This window comes from Bombina bombina, chromosome 11 (genome assembly GCF_027579735.1).
Source record: "Bombina bombina isolate aBomBom1 chromosome 11, aBomBom1.pri, whole genome shotgun sequence".
Classification (NCBI taxonomy): domain Eukaryota; kingdom Metazoa; phylum Chordata; class Amphibia; order Anura; family Bombinatoridae; genus Bombina; species Bombina bombina.
This window is the reverse complement of record NC_069509.1, coordinates 196,773,913-196,800,634: the sequence shown is the minus strand read 5'-3', so window position 1 is coordinate 196,800,634 and position 26,722 is coordinate 196,773,913. Positions and strand designations below refer to the sequence as shown.

Sequence of the window (26,722 nt, the reverse complement as noted above, 5' to 3'; positions counted from 1 at the left end):
AGGGTTACCTTAAGAAAATCTTTACTCAACAAGGTTTTATATTACAACCTCTCGCATGCATTGCGCCTGTCACGGCTGCGGCGGCATTTTGGTTTGAGTCTCTAGAGGAGACCATTAGCTCAGTTCCATTGGATGAAATCATAGACGAGCTTAGAGTCCTTAAGCTAGCTAATTCATTTATTTCTGATGCCGTAGTACATTTAACTAAGCTTACGGCTAAGAATTCCGGATTCGCCATCCAGGCGCGCAGAGCGCTGTGGCTAAAATCCTGGTCAGCCGATGTGACTTCTAAATCTAAATTGCTTAACATACCTTTCAAAGGGCAGACATTATTTGGGCCCGGTTTGAAAGAAATTATCGCTGACATTACTGGAGGTAAGGGACATGCCCTGCCTCAAGACAGAGCCAAACCAAGGGCTAGACAGTCTAATTTTCGTGCCTTTCGTAACTTCAAGGCAGGAGCAGCATCAACTTCCTCCGCTACAAAACAGGAAGGAACTGTTGCTCGTTACAGACAGGGCTGGAAACCTAACCAGACCTGGAACAAGGGCAAGCAGGCCAGAAAACCTGCTGCCGCCCCTAAGACAGCATGAAGTGAGGGCCCCCGATCCGGCAACGGATCTAGTAGGGGGCAGACTTTCTCTCTTCGCCCAGGCTTGGGCAAGAGATGTCCAGGATCCCTGGGCGTTAGAGATCATATCCCAGGGATATCTTCTGGACTTCAAAGCTTCTCCTCCCAAAGGGAGATTTCATCTTTCAAGGTTGTCAACAAACCAGATAAAGAAAGAGGCGTTTCTACGCTGCGTTCAAGATCTTTTGTTAATGGGAGTGATCCATCCGGTTCCGCGGTCGGAACACGGACAAGGGTTTTACTCAAATCTGTTTGTGGTTCCCAAGAAAGAGGGAACCTTCAGACCAATTTTGGATTTAAAGATCCTAAACAAATTCCTAAGAGTTCCATCGTTCAAAATGGAAACTATTCGGACAATCTTACCCATGATCCAAAAGGGTCAGTACATGACCACAGTGGATCTAAAGGATGCGTACCTTCACATACCGATTCACAGGGATCATTACCGGTACCTAAGGTTTGCCTTCCTAGACAGGCATTATCAATTTGTAGCTCTTCCCTTCGGGTTAGCTACGGCTCCAAGGATCTTTACAAAGGTCCTGGGCTCTCTTCTGGCGGTACTAAGACCGCGAGGAATAGCGGTAGCTCCGTACCTAGACGACATTCTGATACAAGCGTCAAATTTCCAAACTGCCAAGTCTCATACAGAGTTAGTTCTGGCATTTCTAAGGTCGCATGGGTGGAAGGTGAACGTAGAAAAGAGTTCTCTATTGCCACTCACAAGAGTTCCCTTCTTGGGGACTCTTATAGATTCTGTAGAAATGAAAATTTACCTGACAGAGGACAGGTTAACAAAACTTCTAAATGCTTGCCGTGTCCTTCATTCCATTCAACACCCGTCAGTGGCTCAATGCATGGAGGTAATCGGCTTAATGGTAGCGGCAATGGACATAGTACCTTTTGCACGCCTGCATCTCAGACCGCTGCAATTGTGCATGCTAAGTCAGTGGAATGGGGATTACTCAGATTTGTCCCCTATGCTGAATCTGGATCAAGAGACCAGAGATTCTCTTCTATGGTGGCTTTCTCGGCCACATCTGGCCAGGGGGATGCCCTTCAGCAGGCCAGACTGGACAATTGTAACAACAGACGCCAGCCTACTAGGTTGGGGCGCTGTCTGGAATTCCCTGAAGGCTCAGGGATCATGGACTCAGGAGGAGAGTCTCCTTCCAATAAACATTCTGGAATTGAGAGCAGTTCTCAATGCCCTTCTGGCTTGGCCTCAGTTAGCAACTCTGAGGTTCATCAGGTTTCAGTCGGACAACATCACGACTGTGGCTTACATCAACCATCAGGGAGGGACAAGGAGTTCCCTAGCTATGATGGAAGTATCAAAGATAATTCGCTGGGCAGAGTCTCACTCTTGCCACCTGTCAGCGATCCACATCCCAGGCGTGGAGAACTGGGAGGCGGATTTCCTAAGTCGCCAGACTTTTCATCCGGGGGAGTGGGAACTTCATCCGGAGGTCTTTGCCCAAATACTTCGACGTTGGGGCAAACCAGATATGGATCTCATGGCGTCTCGTCAGAACGCCAAGCTTCCTTGTTACGGGTCCAGGTCCAGGGACCCGGGAGCGGTCCTGATAGATGCTTTGACAGCACCTTGGACCTTCAAGATGGCTTATGTGTTTCCACCCTTCCCGATGCTTCCTCGTTTGATTGCCAGGATCAAACAGGAGAAAGCATCAGTGATTCTAATAGCACCTGCGTGGCCACGCAGGACCTGGTATGCAGATCTAGTGGACATGTCATCCTGTCCACCTTGGTCTCTGCCTCTGAGACAGGACCTTCTAATTCAGGGTCCTTTCAAACATCAAAATCTAATTTCTCTGAAGCTGACTGCATGGAGATTGAACGCTTGATTTTATCAAAGCGTGGATTTTCGGAGTCAGTAATTGACACCTTAATACAGGCTAGGAAACCTGTTACCAGGAAAATTTACCATAAAATATGGCGTAAATATTTACACTGGTGCGAATCCAAGAATTACTCATGGAGTAAGGTTAGGATTCCTAGGATATTGTCTTTTCTACAAGAAGGTTTAGAAAAGGGTTTATCTGCAAGTTCTTTAAAGGGACAGATCTCGGCTCTGTCCATCCTTTTATACAAACGTCTGTCAGAAGTCCCAGACGTTCAGGCTTTTTGTCAGGCTTTGGCCAGGATTAAGCCTGTGTTTAAGTCTGTTGCTCCACCGTGGAGCTTAAACTTAGTTCTTAACGTTTTACAGGGTGTTCCGTTTGAACCCCTTCATTCCATTGATATCAAGCTGTTATCTTGGAAAGTTCTGTTTCTAATGGCTATTTCCTCGGCTCGTAGAGTCTCAGTTATCGGCTTTACATTGTGATTCTCCTTATCTGATTTTTCATTCAGACAAGGTAGTTCTGCGTACTAAACCTGGGTTCTTACCTAAGGTAGTCACTAACAAGAATATCAATCAAGAGATTGTTGTTCCATCATTGTGCCCTAACCCTTCTTCAAAGAAGGAACGACTTCTGCACAATCTAGATGTAGTCCGTGCCTTGAAATTTTATTTACAGGCAACTAAAGACTTTCGCCAAACATCTTCCCTGTTTGTAGTTTATTCTGGTCAGAGGAGAGGTCAAAAAGCATCTGCTACCTCTCTCTCTTTTTGGCTTCGTAGCATAATACGTTTAGCCTATGAGACTGCTGGACAGCAGCCTCCTGAAAGAATTACAGCTCATTCTACGAGAGCTGTGGCTTCCACGTGGGCCTTTAAGAATGAGGCCTCTGTTGAACAGATTTGCAAGGCTGCAACTTGGTCTTCTCTTCATACTTTTTCCAAATTTTACAAATTTGACACTTTTGCTTCTTCTGAGGCTGTTTTTGGGAGAAAGGTTTTTCAGGCAGTGGTTCCTTCTGTGTAAAGATCCTGCCTTTCCCTCCCGTCATCCGTGTACTTCTAGCTTTGGTATTGGTATCCCATAAGTAATGGATGACCCGTGGACTGACTACACTTAACAGGAGAAAACATAATTTATGCTTACCTGATAAATTCCTTTCTCCTGTAGTGTAGTCAGTCCACGGCCCGCCCTGTTTTTTATGGCAGGTCTAAATTTTTTAATTAAATTCCAGTCACCACTGCACCCTATAGTTTCTCCTTTCTCGTTTGGTTTCGGTCGAATGACTAGGTATGACGTAGAGGGGAGGAGCTATATAGCAGCTCTGCTTGGGTGATCCTCTTGCACTTCCTGTTGGGGAGGAGTTAATATCCCATAAGTAATGGATGACCGTGGACTGACTCCACTACAGGAGAAAGGAATTTATCAGGTAAGCATAAATTATGTTTTTAAGGGCAATGCCCATCCAAATGCCCTTTTCAGGGCAATGGGGAGCCTAGGGTTTTTTAATTTGGGGGGGGGGGTTATTTTGATAGGGCTATTAGATTAGGTGTAATTTAGTTTAAATATTTGATAATTTCTTTTTTATTTTGTGTAATTTAGTGTTTTTTTTTGTTGTAATTTAGTTAATTGTATTTAATGTAATCGATTTAATTGTAGTGTAATGTTAGGTGTTAGTGTAAGGCAGGTTAAGTTTTATTTTACAGATAAGTTTATATTTATTTTAACTAGGTAGTTAGTAAATAGTTAATAACTATTTACTAACTATTCTACCTAGTTAAAAAAAATACAAACTTGCCTGTGAAATAAAAATAAAACCTAAGCTAGCTACAATGTAACTATTAGTTATATTGTAGCTAGCTTAGAGTTTATGTTACAGTAAGTATTTAGTTTTAAATAGGAATTATTTATTTAATGATAGTAATTTTTATTTAAATTTATTTTAATTATATTTAAGTTAGGGGTGTTAGGGTTAGGTTTAGGGGTTAATAACTTCAGTATAGTGGCGGTGGTGACGTTGGGAGCGGCAGATTAGGGGTTAATATTTAACTAGTGTTTGCGATGCCGGAGTGCTGCGGTTTAGGGGTTAATATGTTTATTATAGTGGCAGCGATGTCCAGAGCGGCAGATTAGGGGTTAATCATTTTATTTTAGTGTTTGCGATGCGGTAGGGCCTCGGTTTAGGGGTTAATGGGTGTTAGTGTACTTTGTAACACTTTGAGTTTTATGCTACAGATTTGTAACGTAAAACTCATAACTACTGACTTTAGATGGTGGTACGAATCTTGACGGTTTAGGGTGTACCGCTCACTTTTTGGCCTTCCAGGCAAAACCCGTAATACCGGCGCTATGTAAGTCCCATTGAAAAAGGACTTTTTGAAAGGTGCAGTAGCTACGTTGCGTGATGGCCAAAAAGATGTGCGGTATAGCTGTACCTGCAAGATTCGTAATACCAGCAGTAGTGAAAAAGCAGCGTTATGAGGTTTTTTCACTCATAACGCAAAACTCGTAATCTAGCCGACAGTTTCTTTGTGATGTTCCGATTAATAAAGAAAAGAACATAGGTTTCATTAGCAAGTTTCAGATCTGTCTATCGCTGTATCTCAACCTGTGTATTCAGTAGCTGACTATATTATGTATCTTATAGGGCTGGGCGATATGGGCAAAAAAATAATAATTGCAATTTAAAAAACAAACAAACTGTAATTGGATTTTCTTATAAATGACTATAACACCTTCATTTTGCATTATAAAGTTTATTTAACACTACAGAATACACTCTTGAAGCATAAAAATACAAACCACAAGATAGTTAAAATAAAATTTGCTGCCTGTGATGTGATTAAATAGTAGCCACTAGCCAGTTATTAGGTCTTATGACACACAACATTGTCATGTTTTCTTGGACAGTCATTCTAACTGTGGACAGTGGTATGATTAACAAATGAAGCAGTGTAAGCCACACACACATATATTATATTATATATATATATATATATATATATATATATATATATATATATATATATATAAAATGTATTCTTCTTTTTATAAACATTTTTATTTGACTCCTGTCCAGGAATCCATTATAGGCATATAGCAGTAGGTGTGTGTGGGGGGGGGGGGGCTGCTCCTTTCAGAAATGCTGTGCCTTGCTGATATAAAATACATTGTAGATGCAGTTAAGTTAACCCAGCAGCAGAGGGGACTGCAGTCTTAGCCTTTTTGGCAGCCGTGGGGTTAACTGCATCTGCTATGTATTTGAACCGTTTCTCAGAGAGCAGGAGATTGTGTGGGAGGTTCCATAATCTTTACATACCCTAAGTTTCAGACTGCAGACGTCCCTAGGGGGAAATATAAGTAAGTGGCATTCCCTCCTCTTCATTCCTGCATGGGCTCTGCTTTTAGATTTCTAAATTTATCCGCTGCTTATGAGAACAGAAAGTGAAAGTAAAAGTCATTTTACAAATGTGTGCTAAAAGCAACCACTAGATGGAGCTGGTTTGCAAGAAATCACAAATCCATGCATTACAGCCACTTCTAAAGGAATTTTTTATGTAGGAAAAAAATGCGACTCCTCCCGGTTTTAAAATCGTGGTGATTAATCGCGGTTTTAAATTGCATATGAGATTAATCGTGCAGCCCTAGTATCTGACTATATTATGTATTTGTCTGTGTATTCAGTAGCTGACTATATTATGTATCTGACTATATTATGTATATGTCTGTGTATTCAGTATCTGACTATATTATGTATCTGACTATATTATGTATATGTCTGTGTATTCAGTATCTGACTATATTATGTATATGACTATATTATGTACCTGTCTGTGTATTCAGTAGCTTACTATATTATGTATCTGACAATATTATATATCTGTCTGTGTATTCAGTAGCTGACTATATTATGTATATGTCTGTGTATTCAGTAGCTGACTATATTATGTATATGTCTGTGTATTCAGTAGCTGACTATATTATGTACATGTCTGTGTATTCAGTAGCTGACTATATTTTGTATCTGTGTATTCAGTAGCCGACTATATTATGTATCTGTCTGTGTATTCAGTAGCCTACTATATTATGTATCTGACTATATTATGTACATGTCTGTGTATTCAGTAGCTGACTATATTTTGTATCTGTGTATTCAGTAGCTGACTATATTATGTATCTGACTATATTATGTATCTGTCTGTGTATTCAGTAGCTGACTATATTATGTATCTGTCTGTGTATTCAGTAGCTGACTATATTATGTACCTGTCTGTGTATTCAGTAGCTGACTATATTATGTATCTCTCTGTGTATTCAGTAGCTGACTATATTATGTATATGTCTGTGTATTCAGTAGCTGACTATATTATGTACATGTCTGTGTATTCAGTAGCTGACTATATTATGTACCTGTCTGTGTATTCAGTAGCTGACTATATTATGTACCTGTCTGTGTATTCAGTAGCTGACTATATTATGTACTTGTCTGTGTATTCAGTAGCTGACTATATTATGTATATGTCTGTGTATTCAGTAGCCGACTATATTATGTAGCTGACTATATTATGTACCTGTCTGTGTATTCAGTAGCTGACTATATTATGTATCTGTGTATTCAGTAGCTGTCTATATTATGTATATGTCTGTGTATTCAGTAGCTGACTATATTATGTATCTGACTATTATGTACCTGTCTGTGTATTCAGTATCTGACTATATTATGTATCTGACTATTATGTACCTGTCTGTGTATTCAGTATCTGACTATATTATGTATCTGACTATATTATGTATATGTCTGTGTATTCAGTAGCTGACTATATTATGTATCTGACTATTATGTACCTGTCTGTGTATTCAGTAGCTGACTATATTATGTATTTGTCTGTGTATTCAGTAGCTGACTATATTATGTACCTGTCTGTGTATTCAGTAGCTGACTATATTATGTACCTGTCTGTGTATTCAGCAGCTGACTATATTATGTACCTGTCTGTGTATTCAGCAGCTGACTATATTATGTACCTGTCTGTGTATTCAGCAGCTGACTATATTATGTACCTGTCTGTGTATTCAGCAGCTGACTATATTATGTACCTGTCTGTGTATTCAGCAGCTGACTATATTATGTACCTGTCTGTGTATTCAGTAGCTGACTATATTATGTACCTGTCTGTGTATTCAGTAGCTGACTATATTATGTACCTGTCTGTGTATTCAGTAGCTGACTATATTATGTGTCTGTGTATTCAGTAGCTGACTATATTATGTGTCTGTGTATTCAGTAGCTGACTATATTATGTATCTGTGTATTCAGTAGCTGACTATATTATGTATATGTCTGTGTATTCAGTAGCTGACTATATTATGTATCTGACTATTATGTACCTGTCTGTGTATTCAGTAGCTGACTATATTATGTATATGTCTGTGTATTCAGTAGCTGGCTATATTATGTATATGTCTGTGTATTCAGTAGCTGGCTATATTATGTATATGTCTGTGTATTCAGTAGCTGGCTATATTATGTATCTGAATATATTATGTACCTGTCTGTGTATTCAGTAGCTGACTATATTATGTATATGTCTGTGTATTCAGTAGCTGACTATATTATGTATCTGACTATATTATGTACCTGTCTGTGTATTCAGTAGCTGACTATATTATGTATATGTCTGTGTATTCAGTAGCTGGCTATATTATGTATATGTCTGTGTATTCAGTAGCTGACTATATTATGTATCTGACTATATTATGTATATGTCTCTGTATTCAGTAGCTGACTATATTATGTATCTGACTATAATATTATGTACCTGTCTGTGTATTCAGTAGCTGACTATATTTTGTATCTGACTATGTTATGTATATGTCTGTGTATTCAGTAGCTGACTATTATGTACCTGTCTGTGTATTCAGTAGCTGACTATATTATGTATCTGACTATTATGTACCTGTCTGTGTATTCAGTAGCTGACTATATTATGTATCTGTCTATTATGTACCTGTCTGTGTATTCAGTAGCTGACTATATTATGTATCTGACTATATTATGTACCTGTCTGTGTATTCAGTAGCTGACTATATTATGTATCTGACTATTATGTACCTGTCTGTGTATTCAGTAGCTGACTATATTATGTACCTGTCTGTGTATTCAGTAGCTGACTATTATGTACCTGTCTGTGTATTCAGTAGCCGACTATATTATGTATCTGACTATTATGTACCTGTCTGTGTATTCAGTAGCTGACTATATTATGTATATGTCTGTGTATTCAGTAGCTGAGTATATTATGTATATGACTATTATGTACCTGTCTGTGTATTCAGTAGCTGACTATATTATGTATCTGACTATTATGTACCTGTCTGTGTATTCAGTAGCTGACTATTATGTACCTGTCTGTGTATTCAGTAGCTGACTATATTATGTACCTGTCTGTGTATTCAGTAGCTGACTATATTATGTATCTGACTTATGTACCTGTCTGTGTATTCAGTAGCTGACTATATTATGTATCTGACTATTATGTACCTGTCTGTGTATTCAGTAGCTGACTATATTATGTATCTGACTATATTATGTACCTGTCTGTGTATTCAGTAGCTGACTATATTATGTATCTGACTATATTATGTACCTGTCTGTGTATTCAGTAGCTGACTATATTATGTATCTGACTATATTATGTACCTGTCTGTGTATTCAGTAGCTGACTATATTATGTACCTGTCTGTGTATTCAGTAGCTGACTATATTATGTATCTGACTATATTATGTATATGTCTGTGTATTCAGTAGCTGACTATATTATGTATCTGACTATATTATGTACCTGTCTGTGTATTCAGTAGCTGACTATATTATGTATCTGACTATATTATGTACCTGTCTGTGTATTCAGTAGCTGACTATATTATGTATCTGACTATTATGTACCTGTCTGTGTATTCAGTAGCTGACTATATTATGTATCTGACTATATTATGTACCTGTCTGTGTATTCAGTAGCTGACTATATTATGTATCTGACTATTATGTACCTGTCTGTGTATTCAGTAGCTGACTATATTATGTATCTGACTATATTATGTACCTGTCTGTGTATTCAGTAGCTGACTATATTATGTATCTGACTATATTATGTACCTGTCTGTGTATTCAGTAGCTGACTATATTATGTATCTGACTATTATGTACCTGTCTGTGTATTCAGTAGCTGACTGTATTATGTATCTTACTATTATGTACCTGTCTGTGTATTCAGTAGCTGACTATATTATGTATCTGACTATATTATGTACCTGTCTGTGTATTCAGTAGCTGACTATATTATGTATCTGACTATATTATGTACCTGTCTGTGTATTCAGTAGCTGACTATATTATGTATATGTCTGTGTATTCAGTAGCTGACTATATTATGTATCTGTCTGTGTATTCAGTAGCTGACTATATTATGTATCTGACTATTATGTACCTGTCTGTGTATTCAGTAGCTGACTATATTATGTATCTGACTATTATGTACCTGTCTGTGTATTCAGTAGCTGACTATATTATGTACCTGTCTGTGTATTCAGTAGCTGACTATATTATTTATCTGACTATTATGTACCTGTCTGTGTATTCAGTAGCTGACTATATTATGTATCTGTCTATTATGTACCTGTCTGTGTATTCAGTAGCTGACTATATTATGTATCTGTCTATTATGTACCTGTCTGTGTATTCAGTAGCTGACTATATTATGTACCTGTCTGTGTATTCAGTAGCTGACTATTATTTATCTGACTATTATGTACCTGTCTGTGTATTCAGTAGCTGACTATATTATGTACCTGTCTGTGTATTCAGTAGCTGACTATATTATGTACCTGTCTGTGTATTCAGTAGCTGACTATGTTATTTATCTGACTATTATGTACCTGTCTGTGTATTCAGTAGCTGACTATATTATTTATCTGACTATTATGTACCTGTCTGTGTATTCAGTAGCTGACTATATTATTTATCTGACTATTATGTACCTGTCTGTGTATTCAGTAGCTGGCTATATTATGTACCTGTCTGTGTATTCAGTAGCTGACTATTATGTACCTATCTGTGTATTCAGTAGCTGACTATATTATTTATCTGACTATTATGTACCTGTCTGTGTATTCAGTAGCTGACTATATTATGTACCTGTCTGTGTATTCAGTAGCTGACTATATTATGTACCTGTCTGTGTATTCAGTAGCTGACTATATTATTTGACTATTATGTACCTGTCTGTGTATTCAGTAGCTGACTATATTATGTACCTGTCTGTGTATTCAGTAGCTGACTATATTATGTATCTGTGTATTCAGTAGCTGACTATTATGTATCTGTGTATTCAGTAGCTGACTATATTATGTACCTGTCTGTGTATTCAGTAGCTGACTATATTATGTATCTGTCTACTCTGCCTACTCATTGAGTTCTCTTCCAGTTATTTATTCCTCTTACTGTTTCAGGTCACTGAGCGGGGCTATATAGCATCTCCCCCCAATGCTCATGCAGGTGTGTAAAGATGGCTGATGAAGAACGCAAAGAGCCTCTTGGAGACCTCCTTATGCTACAAGGAAAAGGTAACGTAAACTGGTATTTGTCAGACAGGTAAGATACGTATTTGTGACATTTGCACTTCCTTTACTTATTCAGTTAGATTATTTAAAACTCTTAAAACTCAACACCTCCTGGTCCCCTTTAACCCCTTAATGACCGGACCATTTTTCAATTTTCTTACCCTTAATGACAATGGCTATTTTTACATTTCTGCGGTGTTTGTGTTTAGCTGTAATTTCCCTCTTACTCATTTACTGTACCCACACATATTATATACCGTTTTTCTCGCCATTAAATGGACTTTCTAAGGATACCATTATTTTCATCATATCTTATAATTTCCTATAAAAAAAATATAAAATATGAGGAAAAAATTGAAAAAAACACATTTTTTCTAACTTTGACCCCCAAAATCTGTTACACATCTACAATCACCAAAAAACACCCATGCTAAATAGTTTCTAAATTTTGTCCTGAGTTTAGAAATACCCAATGTTTACATGTTCTTTACTTTTTTTGCAAGTTATAGGGCAATAAGTACAAGTAGCACTTTGCTATTTCCAAACAACTTTTTTTCAAAATTAGCGCTAGTTACATTGGAACCCTGATATCTGTCAGGAATACCTGAATATCCCTTGACATGTATATATTTTTTTTTAGAAGACAACCCAAAGTATTGATCTAGGCCCATTTTGGTATATTTCATGCCACCATTTCACCGCCAAATGTCATCAAATAAAAAAAAAAGTTCACTTTTTCACAAATTTTGTCACAAACTTTAGGTTTCCCACTGAAATTATTTACAAACAGCTTGTGCAATTAAGGCACAAATGGTTGTAAATGCTTCTTTGGGATCCCCTTTGTTCAGAAATAGCAGACTTATATGGCTTTGGCATTGCTTTTTGGTAATTAGAAGGCCACTAAATGCTGCTGCGCACCACACGTAAATTATGCCCAGCAGTGAAGGGGTTAATTAGGTAGGTTGTAGGGAGCTTGCAGGGTTAATTTTAGCTTTAGGGTAGAGATCAGCCTCCCACCTGACACATCCCACCCCCTGATCCCTCCCAAACAGTTCTCTTCCCTCCCCCACCCCACAATTGTCCCCGCCATCTTAAGTACTGGCAGAAAGTCTGCCAGTACTAAATAAAAGGAGTTTTTCTTTTTTTAATAAAAAAAATTAAAATGTTTTAGCTGTGATGGACCCCTGCCTTAGCCCCAACCTCCATGATCCCCCCCCCCCCAGCTCTCTAACCCTCTCCCCTACCTAAGTGCCGCCATCTTGGGTACTGGCAGCTGTCTGCCAGTACCCAATTTGCCCCAAAAACAAGTGTTTTTTTTTGCAATTTTTTTGCCATTTTTAATGTTTTCTGTAGTGTAGCAGCCCCCCACAATACCCCAACCCCCTCCCCCTCCCAGATCCTTATATATTTATTTATTTTTCATTAATTTTCCCCCCCTCTTCCTTTCTCATTGGTGTCAGTGGCCATCTAATCGGGCACGCACGCGCGCCCCCGCACGCTCCCGGCACCCGGCGTGCACATAGCACTTACAGGAACCGGATGCCGGGTAGCAATGGGCCGCCCACCCGCCTCCCTGATATGCTCCCACCCACCAACGAACCGGCACCATCGCTACCGGTGCAGAGAGGGCCACAGAGTGGCTCTCTCTGCATCGGAGTCTTCTGAAAAGGTATTGCAGGATGCCTCCATATGGAGGCATCACTGCAATACCCTGAGAGCTGCTGGAAGCGATTGCGATCGCTTCCAGCACTCTCTTAGACAACTGACGTACCAGGTACGTCTATTGTCATTAACTGTTAGTTAATGCATGACGTACCTGGTACGTCAGTTGTCATTAAGGGGTTAAAGAAGCATTAAACTCAAAATTTCCTGTAATGTGTAGTACAAGAACTATTCTCAGTACTGTCATTATTTAGTTTTCTCTGCAAATTTGACTCAAATTGTGTTTTTCTCCACTGTGTTCAGAGAGGGTGGAGTACATCCTACAAAATCACAAAACCAAGACCCTGCAACATGATAAACAGAGATTTCTTAAACAGTGCAAGAGCTTATTTATCTGTCCCTAACTGGCAACAGCAGAGGAGATAAGCATAATATGATATTTGAGGGTGTATGTCCTTGAATTGTAAAACAATGCACAATTTTATAACTGACAGTTGTAATGCTCATGAAACATTTAGTGTTAAAATGTGTATATAAAAATGACTTTAATATTTTAATCATATTTCCTGACAAAAACAGGTGAAAAGAGCAGATTAGAGTGAGTACACCTATTACTGGAATTTAGATAGGAAATATACTGCTCTAACCCTAGATATACAGTTGTTCCTCCAAACAGCTGTCAAATATAAAATTAGGTAAACAGGTAAGGGGAGCTGTTTGTATTCTTATAGATATAATAGTCCAAAATAAGAGTACAGTGACGAATATGAGTTTTTAGTATATAGTGTATAATGATGTATAATAATCATATTTATATATATACATTATATACTAAAAACTCATATTCGTCACTGTACTCTTATTTTGGACTATTATATCTATAAGAATACAAACAGCTCCCCTTACCTGTTTACCTGACAAAAACAGGTCACACGTCACATCTCACTCTAATACGTAAATGTGCCATAGCTCAGTAAGGTTCAGAGCAGCATTACCCAAGGGGTAACTATAGTCATGTGAAGTTTTGTGCGTGACTCTTTGCCCTCTTGGCAGACTGGGATGTGCCACGCGATGATGCTCTTATTACCATATCTGATGACTCTGACGATGAGCTGACTACACCAACGCACAGTGATGAAGATGACGATGTTGTTGTGTTAGAGGTATTTATTGCCTTTAATAGTATGTGTTAGTTTTCATCTTCTCTATCTGAGAATGTTGTGCTGAAGTCTCTCCAAAAGAAAGCAGATATATCTGAGATTCGTTTTTGTTGATGATGTGTAAAAATAAATGTTAGGGTCCAAATGTCAGCCAGTGCGCAATTAGCGGGGAGTGCCTAGCAGCCAGTGCTCAATTAGTGGGGAGTGCCTAGCGGCCAGTGCGCAATTAGTGGGGAGTGCCTAGCAACCAGTGCGTAATTTGCGGGGAGTGCCTGGCAGCCAGTGCTCAATTAGTGGGGAGTGCCTAGCGGCCAGTGCGCAATTAGTGGGGAGTTCCTTGCCGCCAGTGTGCAATTAACGGGGAGTGCGCGGGGAGTGCCTAGCGGCCAGTGTGCAGTTAGCGGGGAGCACTTAGAAGCCAGTGCGCAATTAGCGGGGAGTGCGGGCTCATTAGTAGGCATAACATAACAGATACAGCTTTATTAGTTTTAGTTTAATTTGCTTTTACATCAGATTTGTTGTATTTTTGAGTACAATGTCCCTTTAAGGTAGAACCTTAGGTAACCTCCTTTTGCCATTTTTGAGCATTGGTATTTGCAACTTGTGTTTTGTGCTTCTGTCACATTATTCACATGTGACATCTTTTCTTCCCTTAGCTTGATGTCCATAGCTGAATAATAAGTGAGCGTGCACCCTGGTTTACAGCTGTATAAAACGGTAAATGTATGCATTAATTGTTTCTTGTTTTTAGGAGCACCAGCGGCTGAAGTTGTCGCGCCCTGACATAATTCGGCCTGCAGCCCATTGGCACGATATGGATCGTCATCGAGAGGGCAAGTACATGGCACCTGGTAACAGTCATCGTCCTGGGTGCCGGAGATCTCTCCGTAGCCAGCTTGCCACAAGCTCGTATTCAACAAGCAAAGAGGATGATGTGTACCTAGCTGGCCCTTCTGGCATCCACAGGGACCCAGACCAAGCAGGAAGGCCATCTGTGGCTGGTACAAGTAACTCAAGAAGTTTGGAGCTTCCTTCTGTTACTAAAAGGGAACCTATAGGTCTTAGGGTGGAGGGTGGCCAGTCAGACCGGGCACCAGATGTGATTTTGCAGGATAACTCTGTACCTGATTTAGAGGACCCAGCTCCTGAGATTACCCACCCTGCTCACAGAAACGGACTGCCGGGTAACTACCAGCAACCTGGAGCCCAGGATAGACTCTTACATACTCCTGATCAGAGGCATCCTGTGGCTGTAGCCAGGGAGGCCCTGGACAACCTGCCAGTTCCAGCCTTTCCTAGGACTCAGCCTTTGGAAGATGGGATTCCTGGCCCTGCTTCCCCTCCAATGGCTCATCCACCCGAGGCATTAGGAACTGGACTTGGAGGCCTTATGGACCACAGGCAGCCAAGGGAAGTGAGGGAGCCAAATGAGCCACATTTCGGAGACCTTCCTGAACAAGAAGCTGCAGGACTGGATCATGAGCTAATTGCACAACTGGTCACAGAGACTGTAAGTATCGGCATCATGGTGTGAGCTGCTAAGTTAATGCATTACATCTGTATTTTGTCTCTGATGGCTACATATACACGTATTGTTTAATTGTGACCAAACCACACAGGGCGCAAGTAAACGACTAGTCATCTGTCCTTATTGACATCTTGATAGCAATGAGTTGGGTATATTTCTTTCTAATGACACGGTGAGTCCACGGATCATCTCTAATTACTATTGGGAATATCACTCCTGGCCAGCAGGAGGAGGCAAAGAGCACCACAGCAAAGCTGTTAAATATCAGCTTCCTTTCCTCCAACCCCAGTCATTCTCTTTGCCTACATTTAAAGCAAGGAGGTGGTAAAGTTTAGGTGTCTGAAAGATGATTCTTCAATCAAGAATTTATTTTGAAGCCGTTTAGCCGTAGCCCATGTCAGTCTCTTTAGTAGAGCAGTGGTGGCTTTTAAGCAGTTGGGAACTTGTGGGCTATAATACTCACTGCGCCTCCCAAATAGTTGTTGCTGCCCTATCCTGAAAGCCTGATTAGGATTATTCAGTCTTTCCCAATTTTCCCACTGGTCCATGTGAGGGAGATGACCTCTCATACCATGTGAGCTTCCCTGCTGCCGGGCAGATTGATCTTCATGTGCCTAGTTTTATTTTCTTATGAAGAATATGGGACTTTTTCAGTTAAGCCTGTTTTTGGGACACTAATAATCCTATTTGGGGTTAATAGGATTTTAGTAGGCAGTGTGTGCAGTCACTGGGGACGGACAATTTTTTTTAAGAGAGGCTCAGATTTAGTTTATTGTTCCGGTTAATTCCGGACTTTGGGGACAGAGTCAGTGGAATCAGTGAGTAAGGTTTACTGTGTGCAACGGCTCTGGAGGCTCAGATTTGGTTAATGTTCCGGTTTCGTTCCGGACTTTGTGGGTCAGAGACAGTATGTTTTTTCACTGTGTTGCAACGGCTCTGGCTTTGATAACAGTGGTGGCTGGCTTTTTTTTCCTAGTTGGGAACGCCCATGAATAGGAAGGGCGGTTTTCTGAGGCAGCAATTTAGTGTTGCGTGCCTTTCATGTGCACTTCCGGTTAGTTCCGGTCCGGAGATTGTTGCTGCGTCTCTGCTTAAAGAAGTTGTTATATCGTAGCCGTTTTTGAACTGCTAGATCTTTAGTCCGGATAATAGTTAGTTATTCCGGTTCACAGGAGGACAGGTAGGCACCTCAGCAGTGTTGAGGTGAAGAGGCTGTCTTAGGTTTATAGTAAACTGCTGTTTTTTTTTTTTGCGGTAGTTAAAGAATATAGGAAAATTCTTTTACTTTTAAAATTTAAAGTGACAGTATCGTTTTTTGGTGTCTTTATTTTTCAATCCTAAATAAAGCTGTTGAGTTTCTTTTGTTTACATATTGAGTAAAGATGGATCAAGAGGCCCTGCAAAACGTTACATGTGGCTTGTGTTGTGATTCTAATGTTTAATCCCCAATCCCTTTTTGTCCCTCATGTATTGAAAGAGCATTACATGACAGGGATAGACTTTTTGAATCTGAGCCATCATTAGCTAAGGCAGATGCTGTTCAGGGGTCCCCTGATTAAGATATGCCGCAGCTTTCTCCCCAAGTGTCCCAAACTTTATCGTCTAAACATGCAGTGCCCTGCGCTTCCTCTCTCACTCCGGTTGGAGTTACGTTACAAGACATTGCTACCCACATATCCTCTCCGGTAACTGATGCGCTGAGGAAATCTAAGGAATCAGTGAGTAAGGTTTCTGAGGCAGTTGTGGCTATTCCGATTGTTCCTTCCCAGAAATCTGACGAGGAAGATACTTTGGTAGCATCTGAGGGTGAAGTCTCAGACTTGGAAAGTGTAATTCCTTCTGCTGATGCTGAAGTTGTATCCTTCAGGTTTAAGCTAGAACACCTCCGATTGTTACTTAAGGAGGTTTTGGGCACCTTGGATTACTCTGACATGAGTCACGTAGTCAATACGGCGTTCACATAGTCAGAGAGGCGTTCTTACACTGTGTCCGGGACCTTTCCGACCTGTCAGTGATAGTTCCTGTACCAATGCAGGAACAGGGTCTGGGATTCAACTCCAATCTGTTCGTGGTTCCCAAAAAAGAGGGAACTTTCAGACCAATTAAAGTCTAAACAAGTTCCTCAGGGTGCCGTCCTTCAAGATTGAAACTATTCATTCCATTCTTCCCTTGGTTCAAGATGGTCAATTCATGACAACGGTAGATTTAAAGGATGCGTACCTACATGTTCCCATCCACAGGGATCATCACAAGTTTCTGAGGTTCGCCTTTCTAGACAAATGCTTCTATTTTGTGGCTCTTCCATTCAGCATTGCCACAGCTCTCAGAATTTTCTCAAAGGTCCTGGGAGCCCTGTTTCATAATTTAAGTTTTTATTAAGGTCCTTCAATAAAGACATAAATGGTGACATACACAGTATCTCTAAAAAACATAAAATAAATACAGGAAAAGTATGTGCCAACACCCAACTCAAAATATTATAACATGTACACCAGTTTTTAGTAGGGTTTGACATGGATTTGAGGCACTATGTTATGAATATTATCCTTATTATTATTATTATTATTATTATTACTTTCATTATTTCAGTAGTGTACCTGCAAAGTGTATTATGTGTTTAGACACAATAAATATTATGGACCCTCTATATCATTCTGATAATGTAACTCATTATATATATAATAGCGGTTACCAACTTTGCAGGGGCAATGTGTGCAATTTAATAACACTCTGAACTATATCATTTGCAAAGGATAATATATATAAAACCTGAATCCTTTTAGTTCTGATTTGTCTATTAATTAAACTGAGACCAGATCAATAAGCAAACTTAGTTTATTAAAAGAATTATTAGAAATAATAAGCAATATTTGAATAAAGCAAATCAATAAGCATACATCATTACAATGATTTAATGATTATCAGGTTAAAACTAAGGAAAACAATCACTAAATTATTTTACTTGCAGTAGCTTGCATGTATAATAGAGAAACAGAAACTTTTGTTTAAATTCTAAGCATAGCTGGCAAGAATCAGTTAAACTAATAATCCTGAAAGACCATAAGAAAATGATATTATTACCAGATTCCTGATTGACCCAGTGTTATTGTCGACAGATAAGACAAGGTTAACAGGAATTACCAAACAAAATATTTGTGACTATAAAGGGCAAACCAGAATTGATTAAATACCCTGATTCAATAATACAGTTTTCAATATAAATGTAAAGAGCATAAATCATATTAATAAAACTTTCATATAGGTTTGTTTCATACTTATCAACATTGAGGGATCCTTCACTGGGGTTCAGTGTAAATAGACCCTCTTAGGTTACCCCTGGACCCTCTCTCGCCATTATCCTGACTTGTCTATCTGGTCAGCTTATCCTCTCATCTCTGGATAGGGTGTGATCATCATGCATGCTCAGTGTGGCCCCTTGTGCCGTCTGCTTGTGTTCCCTTCTCCCCCTTTTGTGGGTGAGTGTGTATTTTATGGAAAACGCTTAACTCCACCCCAACTGATAAGGTTAGGTTCACATAAATGATTGGCTAACATAATTGCAGATTAATTACATTTTTGTTAATAAGCTAAGATTTAGAAGTTAGAATATTTTTCCCTCAGAAGATGGCACTCGTCACTAAGCTATAACAGACAAATATGTATTTTGTAAATATATTCTGAAAAAAAAAATCAGTATCTCGATTTGACCGTTAACCAAGGTTGAACCCCACTAATGTTTATAGAAAGAGACTTACTGGAACCATGTATGACAAACATGGGGATATTTGTGAATATTTATACCAGTAGTATAATGATAGGAATCATGCAGCTATGTTGGGGACCTTGAATATCATAGTAACAAAACATGGATTATTTTGATAAAGTACAAAAACTTCACAGTAAGCAATTATATACTGACAAGCAGCACTAGCTAATAGCTACATATTAATACTGAAAAATAATATATATGTGTACCTGAATATATAAGTAAATACACATGATAAATTGTACCCCTATATTATATAGCACAGACATATGTGATTAATATGCAATATCAAAATGGTGAATTATACTGGACAGTTGTCCTGACATAATCCCCCTCTCGAGATGACCTGTCACGAGTGAGTGAGACAAGGTAATCTCGATAAATGTCCTTTTATCAGGTACACAGTGATTTAGTACCTGAATGGGGTAAAATTCAACTTTTAAAATATTTTAACATTTATTGGTGTAGGAAAATATCAAAAGTCAGTCAAGCAATGCCCACTTGTGTATACAGTCTATGTCCCTTTAAGTGATTGCAATGCTGCATCTCCAAGAAACAAAATAAAGTGTAAAGTTTGCAGTTTCTTTCTTCAGGCATCAACATAAACCAAGTTATTATATAGTGTGTGGTTACTGTCAGGATCAAACCACCAGTTTGTTTCAAAACAACTTTATATGTATGTGGCCCAGGGGAATGTGTGCAGCAACTGTATAACAAGTTATTGTGCTGGTTTTTGGTTGATTAAAGGGACAGTCTAGGCCAAAATAAACTTTCATGATTCAGATAGAGCATGTAATTTTAAACAATTTTCAAATTTACTTTTATCACCAATTTTGCTTTGTTCTCTTGGTATTCTTAGTTGAAAGCTTAATCTAGGAGGTTCATATGCTAATTTCTTAGACCTTGAAGGCCACCTCTTTTCAGAATGCATTTGAACAGTTTTTCACCACTAGAGGGTGTTAGTTCACGTATTTCATATAGATAACACTGTGCTCGTGCACGTGAAGTTATCTGGGAGCAGGCAGTGATTGGCTAAACTGCAAGTGTGTCAAAAGAACTGAAGTAAAGGGGCAGTTTGCAGAGACTTAGATACAAGATAATCACAGAGGTTAAAAGTATATTATTATAACTGTGTTGGTTATTCAAAACTGGGAAATGGGTAATAAAGGGATTATCTATCTTTTAAAACAATAAAAATTCTGGTGTAGACTGTCCCTTTAAACATCATGGTTGTGTCCATCGTATGGATCAGGTATTTGATAGACATCATGGATCCACGAGGAACACTTGGCACTGTATGAGGATGGCCCAGAACACGGTGGTCTTTTTAATGGTCATCTCTCCTTGGATCAAGCATCTGTCAGTTTAAGGATAAGAAATAGCACATTAAGTATATTTCTATAAAGTGATGTCACATCACATCTCTACTTGCTATGGGATGTGAGACCTGAAAAAAAATATATATTAAACATGCAACATTTTGTCATTACATCATAGTAATGCTTCACTTGGATGCAGTTTTCACACATTAAGTATGATATTGTCATATCTGTCACTCTTTTTTCAGCAAGAATAAGTTGATACCTGGAATAAAAATAAAACAAATCATCCTTAGTTAATAAGCAGGTTTGTATCAAGCCATAGTCCTTTAGAATATATTTGTAAAATAGTAATGGATTAGAATATCATATCCATATGCAGTTACATAGATACAGGGGTATATTAACTATACCACTTGTTTATTGTCATATTAGTTTGTAATACAGTTCCAAACATATGATTAGTATCAATAATCACCCCTCTAGATATTTCTGAGCAGTGTAACTATTAAAGTATAATACTCAGAATATATGGTAAAAAAAAAACATTTCATCCATTGGTTTAATTGAGCAAGTAATATAAGCTAGTTTTAGTTTCAGATTCATATTTACCTTCAGTTTGATTGTCTATTTACTTTGGCCTAGTAAACAAAACATCTTAGAGTCATGTTTGACCCTGGACTAATTTAAGTTCCTAAAGATCAGGAGGATTTATGTTATCGGCTATGCCTTAACTTTATTAGCTTCTTTTAAAAGGTTTACCCAATTCTAGGGACCCTTTTCAGTTTTGCACTTTTAGACTTTTGAACCATATACACCCTATTAACCTTAGGCAGGGTATTCCTTCTAAAGGGGACTCTGCAACCATGAGGAAACTTAATTAATTAAATGCCCTATCCTCCTGGCTTGCTGTCATAAAATATATATAAGAGCCATAAAACTGACTCAACCATATCTATATACATAACCATAACTTATTTATAACTTTGAATAAATAAAACAGACACAAGTGTGGGTAAAGACCCGTGCGTCACATTTATTGAAGAACATGAGAACTGGCTGGACACAACAGGGCCAGCTAAACATGTGGCGGCAATCTAGCTAGGAGAGTAAGCAACCCCCTGCTAGGAAGAAGGGCCGCACCCGTGAATGCCTACTCAAGTGGAGCTTAGTTGCACGCAGAAGGCTTAGGGAGTTCTCTGCATCTTTCGAATGGGAGGGACCCCAGACGCGCGCCTGCAGAGATCACCCTCCCCTGGGCAGCCGTCACTCTACCTCTGATGGCAAACTGGGGCATGGACCAACCGCCACAAGAGACAGCCCAACAGGCACAGCTCTTGCCGCCACACTCATAGGAGTAGTAAAATAGAACGCCTCGAATTACAGAGGAACAGGTCAATGCCCCTCTCAGTGAGGTGCACCCCGTCCCTTCTGTAGAGGCTCCTCTCAGCCGTTGTGATGTTCCCATGCTCTACAACAAAACCTCCTGACTGGCCTAAGAAGATTCTAACCTCCCTGTTGATCTTCTTACGGACCTGGAAAGCTGCCCGGTGGGACTGCATATGTCGCCACTCGATTCTGGGGATAATGTTAGACCACCCAATCTTTACTTGAGGGACCCAAGTCTGAAACGTGAGCAGATCCGACTGAATCACTGCACTGAGCTGCTTGCACAGAAGGAGCCCCATATCATTCCCCCCGGCGTGAATGATTAAAACATGGGGTTTCTCCCACCTGCGCAACGCCCCCTGCAGTAACTCAGGCAGACCCTGCCATGTCAGACCCCTACGCCCTAACCATCTACTGGTGACACGGGATGAGGGGAACCCCAGCTGACGCCCATCAGGTCTCGCGATCGCTCTCAGCTCCGCCCAGTGGATGTAAGAGTGACCCGTAATCCAAACTCTCAGTGGACCGCTCCTCGGCCCTAAAGAGAAATAAAAGTTAACCGTGGAACATTACAGAAGTAAAGCATCATCTACACAGTTAAAGGCCTAATGTACAGCAAATACCTTTTAGACCTCCATCTCCCCAGCGCTCTGATATGGTCTGCAGACCAACCTAAACCCGCAGTGGTGGTAGCCGCTCCAACTCTGAACGAATGAGGAGCAATGACCCTCGGGTCAAGGCCCACTCGAGACGCTGCCCAGCCCGAAACTCTCCGAAACTGGAATCTCGTCAATGGGGAACCGTCCCCGTGAACAAGGAATTGTGAGGAACCTTCCGGACGCACGTCCATGTAGGCTTTGATGAGCCTGACTGGGCAACATACAGATCCCTCGTGGGCCGGCAAAGATAACCAAGCTCCTTTCCCTTCCTGGTCAGTTTTGGATCTGGGAATGAAGACAAGAATCGATGACTCGTCGCTCTTGACACAGGAGGCCATAAGGCCTCCAGGCTTGCTCTTCGAAGGGGGAACCAGTTCCCCCACCCTGAGTGCCCCGTGAAAAGCCAACCCAAAGGCGGCTGAAAACAGGGTGGCCTCGTAGGCGGACGAACATACCGCTGGCAAGGCCTGACCTAACACTACCAAGCGCTCAATAGTAACCGGTTCCCTAACATCCCTTGTTCTGGGCACCATACGCCCCCAACCCCTCAGTACCTGCCGAACCAGGAAAGTCCTAGAGGAGTCAGTGAGGCCATATAGTTTGCAGAAGAAGGACGCGGCGGTGTGCCGAGACCCAACCGCACTCTTCGAAACCCCATTACCTTTGAGTTTGGTAATTCATTCAAGAAGACCCCATTGTTCGCCGTCGCAAGATGGATGGCCCCTAGAGTCACAGAAAGCGATCCATTCTGTCCAGTGCTTTACATAAGTTGTCCCGGGGGACGGGGCGAGTGAAGAACGAATCATTGCGATCAAAGGTCCCCATCCAGCGCCGCCTGCCATAAATAATCAGGACAAGGCGAACCATTAGTATCCACAAGAAGAACTAACGCATAGAAGGCTTCCCATTGAAAACGGGAAAGCGCATCAGCAATCCTATTCTGAACACCCGGAACATGCAGAGCACGGAACACTATATTCAGGTGCAGACACCTCAGCACCAAAAGCCTCAAATATTTCACCACCGGAGGGGATCCAGACGTGAGCTTGTTAATAGCAAAAACAACGCTCATTTTATCAGTCCAGAATATTACCTCGTGGTCTCGCAGCTGATTGCCCCAAATCTCAAGGGCAACCATGATGGGGAAGAGCTCCAAAAGGCATAGGTTCCGTACCAGCCCTTTGTCCACCCACGAGCGAGGCCACGGGCCGGCGCTCCACTGCCTGGACAGGAAAGCGCTGTACCCGTGAGACCCGGCCGCATCAGTAAATGGTTGCAACACTGCATTGGAAGGAACAACCTCCCTCCACAAGCATTTACCATTAAAGTGTGTTAAAAATTCTTCCCATACTTTAAGGTCATCCACCATTTCCGGGGATACCCGAAACTTGCACGTCTGCGACCTCTTGCCGCACAACTGCCGTTCAAGCCTACGAAGGAAAATCCTTCCTATAGGAATAATCCTGCCCCCAAAATTAAGTAAACCTAACAGTCTGAAGATCCTTCACGGATCGATAGGGCTCCGTTCTCATAGCCCGTATAGCTTCCAGCATTCGTTCAACTTCATCTGCCTTGCCGCAGAATCAATTTCAATGCCCAGAAAAGTAAGGCATGTACAAGGGCCCTGGGTCTTTCTTCAGCCAAAGGAACTCCCATCCTGCCCAGCAGTAATCTTGTCGCTTTCATCAAGAAAGCGCATTCTGACAATCCTGCACGCCGACAAGCAAAAAATCGTCCAAGTAGTGTGCCAGGCCATCAAAGCCGGCAACCGCAGCGATAGCCCAGTGTAGGAAACTACTGAAATCTTCAAAGTATGCGCAGGAAATTGAGCACCCCATAGGCAAACACTTGTCCACATAAAACTTGCCATCAAACCAACACCCCATGAGCCGAAAGGAAGAGGGGTGAATCGGGAGAAGGCGAAATGCGGATTCCACATCTAGCCCCAACCCCTACGTACCAACGCTAGGGCGTCATCGAAGGACTGGTAGTAAACCGAGCTAAGCTCGGGGGGATAGCGTCATTAACCGAACGACCTTTCGGAAAAGACAGGTGCTGAATGAGCCGGAACTTCCCCGGCTCCTTCTTTGGTACGACCCCCAACGGGGAAACAACCAACCCCGGAATCGGAATCTCCCCAGATGGGCCCGCCATGCGACCCAACGCTATCTCTTTGTTCAGTTTCTCCTTCAAAACACAGGGGAACTGATATGCAGACTTCAAGTTCCTATGAGTGGAGGAACCTACCATATGCGATCCGACGGGGATAATAAATCCCCATCGAAGACCATCCCTAAGTAAAATGACTGCTTCCTTAAACTGGTAAAGAAGCAGCCATTTCTCAATTACGGCTACCCTCAGCGGGGTGGCCCCCCTTTCCCGAAGAGAAAGGCTTGAGACCAGTGCCTGGTCTCTCCTGGGAACGACTTGCGTCCTGGGCCCTGGTACACTCAGAACCCGAGTGGCCGCCCCCGCAGTGCTTACAGGCATGGCGGAAGGCGCAAGCCGTACCCCTGGCACAGAGCTTGTCTTGGCAATGCCAGCACACACCTGTAGGCCGTCGTCTAGAGCGATGTGAGGCCTTGGCGCCCGGTAAACCACCAGGAGACCGTCCAGGTGCCACCTGCCTTTCAGGCCCCAATTGCGCCCACAATCACGAATCAACATCGCCGAATGTAAGAAGAGGGTTACTGTCAGGAATACTGCTCCACCTTTTCTATAGTATCACTTTCCTGCAATACCACCTTAACAACCTTAGTCCAACCCCCTAACCTATTTAAGTTTTCATCTGACGTCAGCCAGGTGCTTAGTGATTGAGAATTTTCCTAACTACTGAGCTCACTTCATGTGAAGTACTCTTCTATTGTTTGTACGATTTAGTTAGTATTTGCTGACTGAAATTGATACCTGAATTGTCCTACGTTAACCATATCTGCATTATCTGCTGGACTGCTGAAACCGCAACTTCAGAGAGCTCTGCTCTCTGTCTCACCTGTTACACAAGGTGCCGAACTCATGAACCACATCCGCGGACTACAACTTGGCTGAGCATATCCAAACCTATGCTTTCTCTGAATCGTCTGTTTTGAGTCTGCTCTCTGTATGTACTCAGCTTCTCCGTAACCGGAGATTTCTACTTTGCCACCGCTCTGTTAATCGAAGCATCAAGCATGGAACTACTTGCGGAGGGCTCTATCTGGCGTTACCGACACGGATCGCACATACTGGGCTCGCTCTGAGCTGAATCTAAGTGTACTTAACTTAGTTGTCCTGCTTACAGTCACGCTACAGACAGCTACCATCACTGCTATTATATTTCTCCTGTACATTTGGAAGCAGTAGATCTCAGTATCGCAAGTTCCCCAAATACTCTCCTGTTACCTTTACTTGCAAAACCTGAGCTTCATATCCTCCCTGATATTCAGAGTTAATTAACAAGGAGTAATTACTGATACAATTATCCTTGCACAGAGACTTTTATATATATCTGGATATTTATTAATTCACTTTGTGCCTCTGGGGTTAACGTTAATATACGTTAACTTATAGCTAAGTGATACAAATTAAATAATCCACAGTTGCTGATCCATAAAGCGTCTGCATAGATACAAAAGCCCTAAATCCTTACTGTTACCAACCATCTTCCTACGAAACGCTGCGTCGTAATCCCGCCACGCCCCTTCTTTGTATTTCTCAAAAACAGTCTCGATAGAATCCTGATACTTCAGGATATTCAAGGCCTGGTCAGGGAATCTGGTTATGTAACACGACGCATAAACCCGGAAACACTTGCGCCACTCGTCATACGAATCGGGCCTTTTGAATTTCTTAGGGCCCGTGCCATCATCCACCATTTCTTTCTTTCTGGCGGTAGGCTTCCGCTGACAGCTCAAACATATGCACGTATTTGCCGTCCTGAATCCGCCGCACCATCTTAGATTTAAGATGCTCATGCAGCCTGAATGCGGGCCACGTATCAGTGTCCCCATGCATAGCCGCTCTACGCCTATTGGTCGCCACCGGGCTAACTAGTCCCGTTTGCACGGGAGGTGTCGGCAAAGGAACACGGGGCTCCATGCGGGATGAACCAGGGGGGAGGGGTAAACCCATGGCCTTCCTTTCTTCTACTA

General features: G+C 41.1%; 1 protein-coding gene across 1 annotated transcript in view; it reads left to right on the top strand.

The window, feature by feature from the left end:
- Positions 1-26,722, top strand: part of RNF216 (ring finger protein 216) — a gene marked incomplete in the record, with an annotated part of 472,645 nt that overhangs the window by 29,551 nt on the left and 416,372 nt on the right. Inside the window, 3 exon segments of the mRNA XM_053694600.1 lie at positions 10,999-11,112; positions 13,825-13,934; positions 14,683-15,441. Coding sequence (XP_053550575.1) covers positions 11,055-11,112; positions 13,825-13,934; positions 14,683-15,441 — 927 coding nt within the window.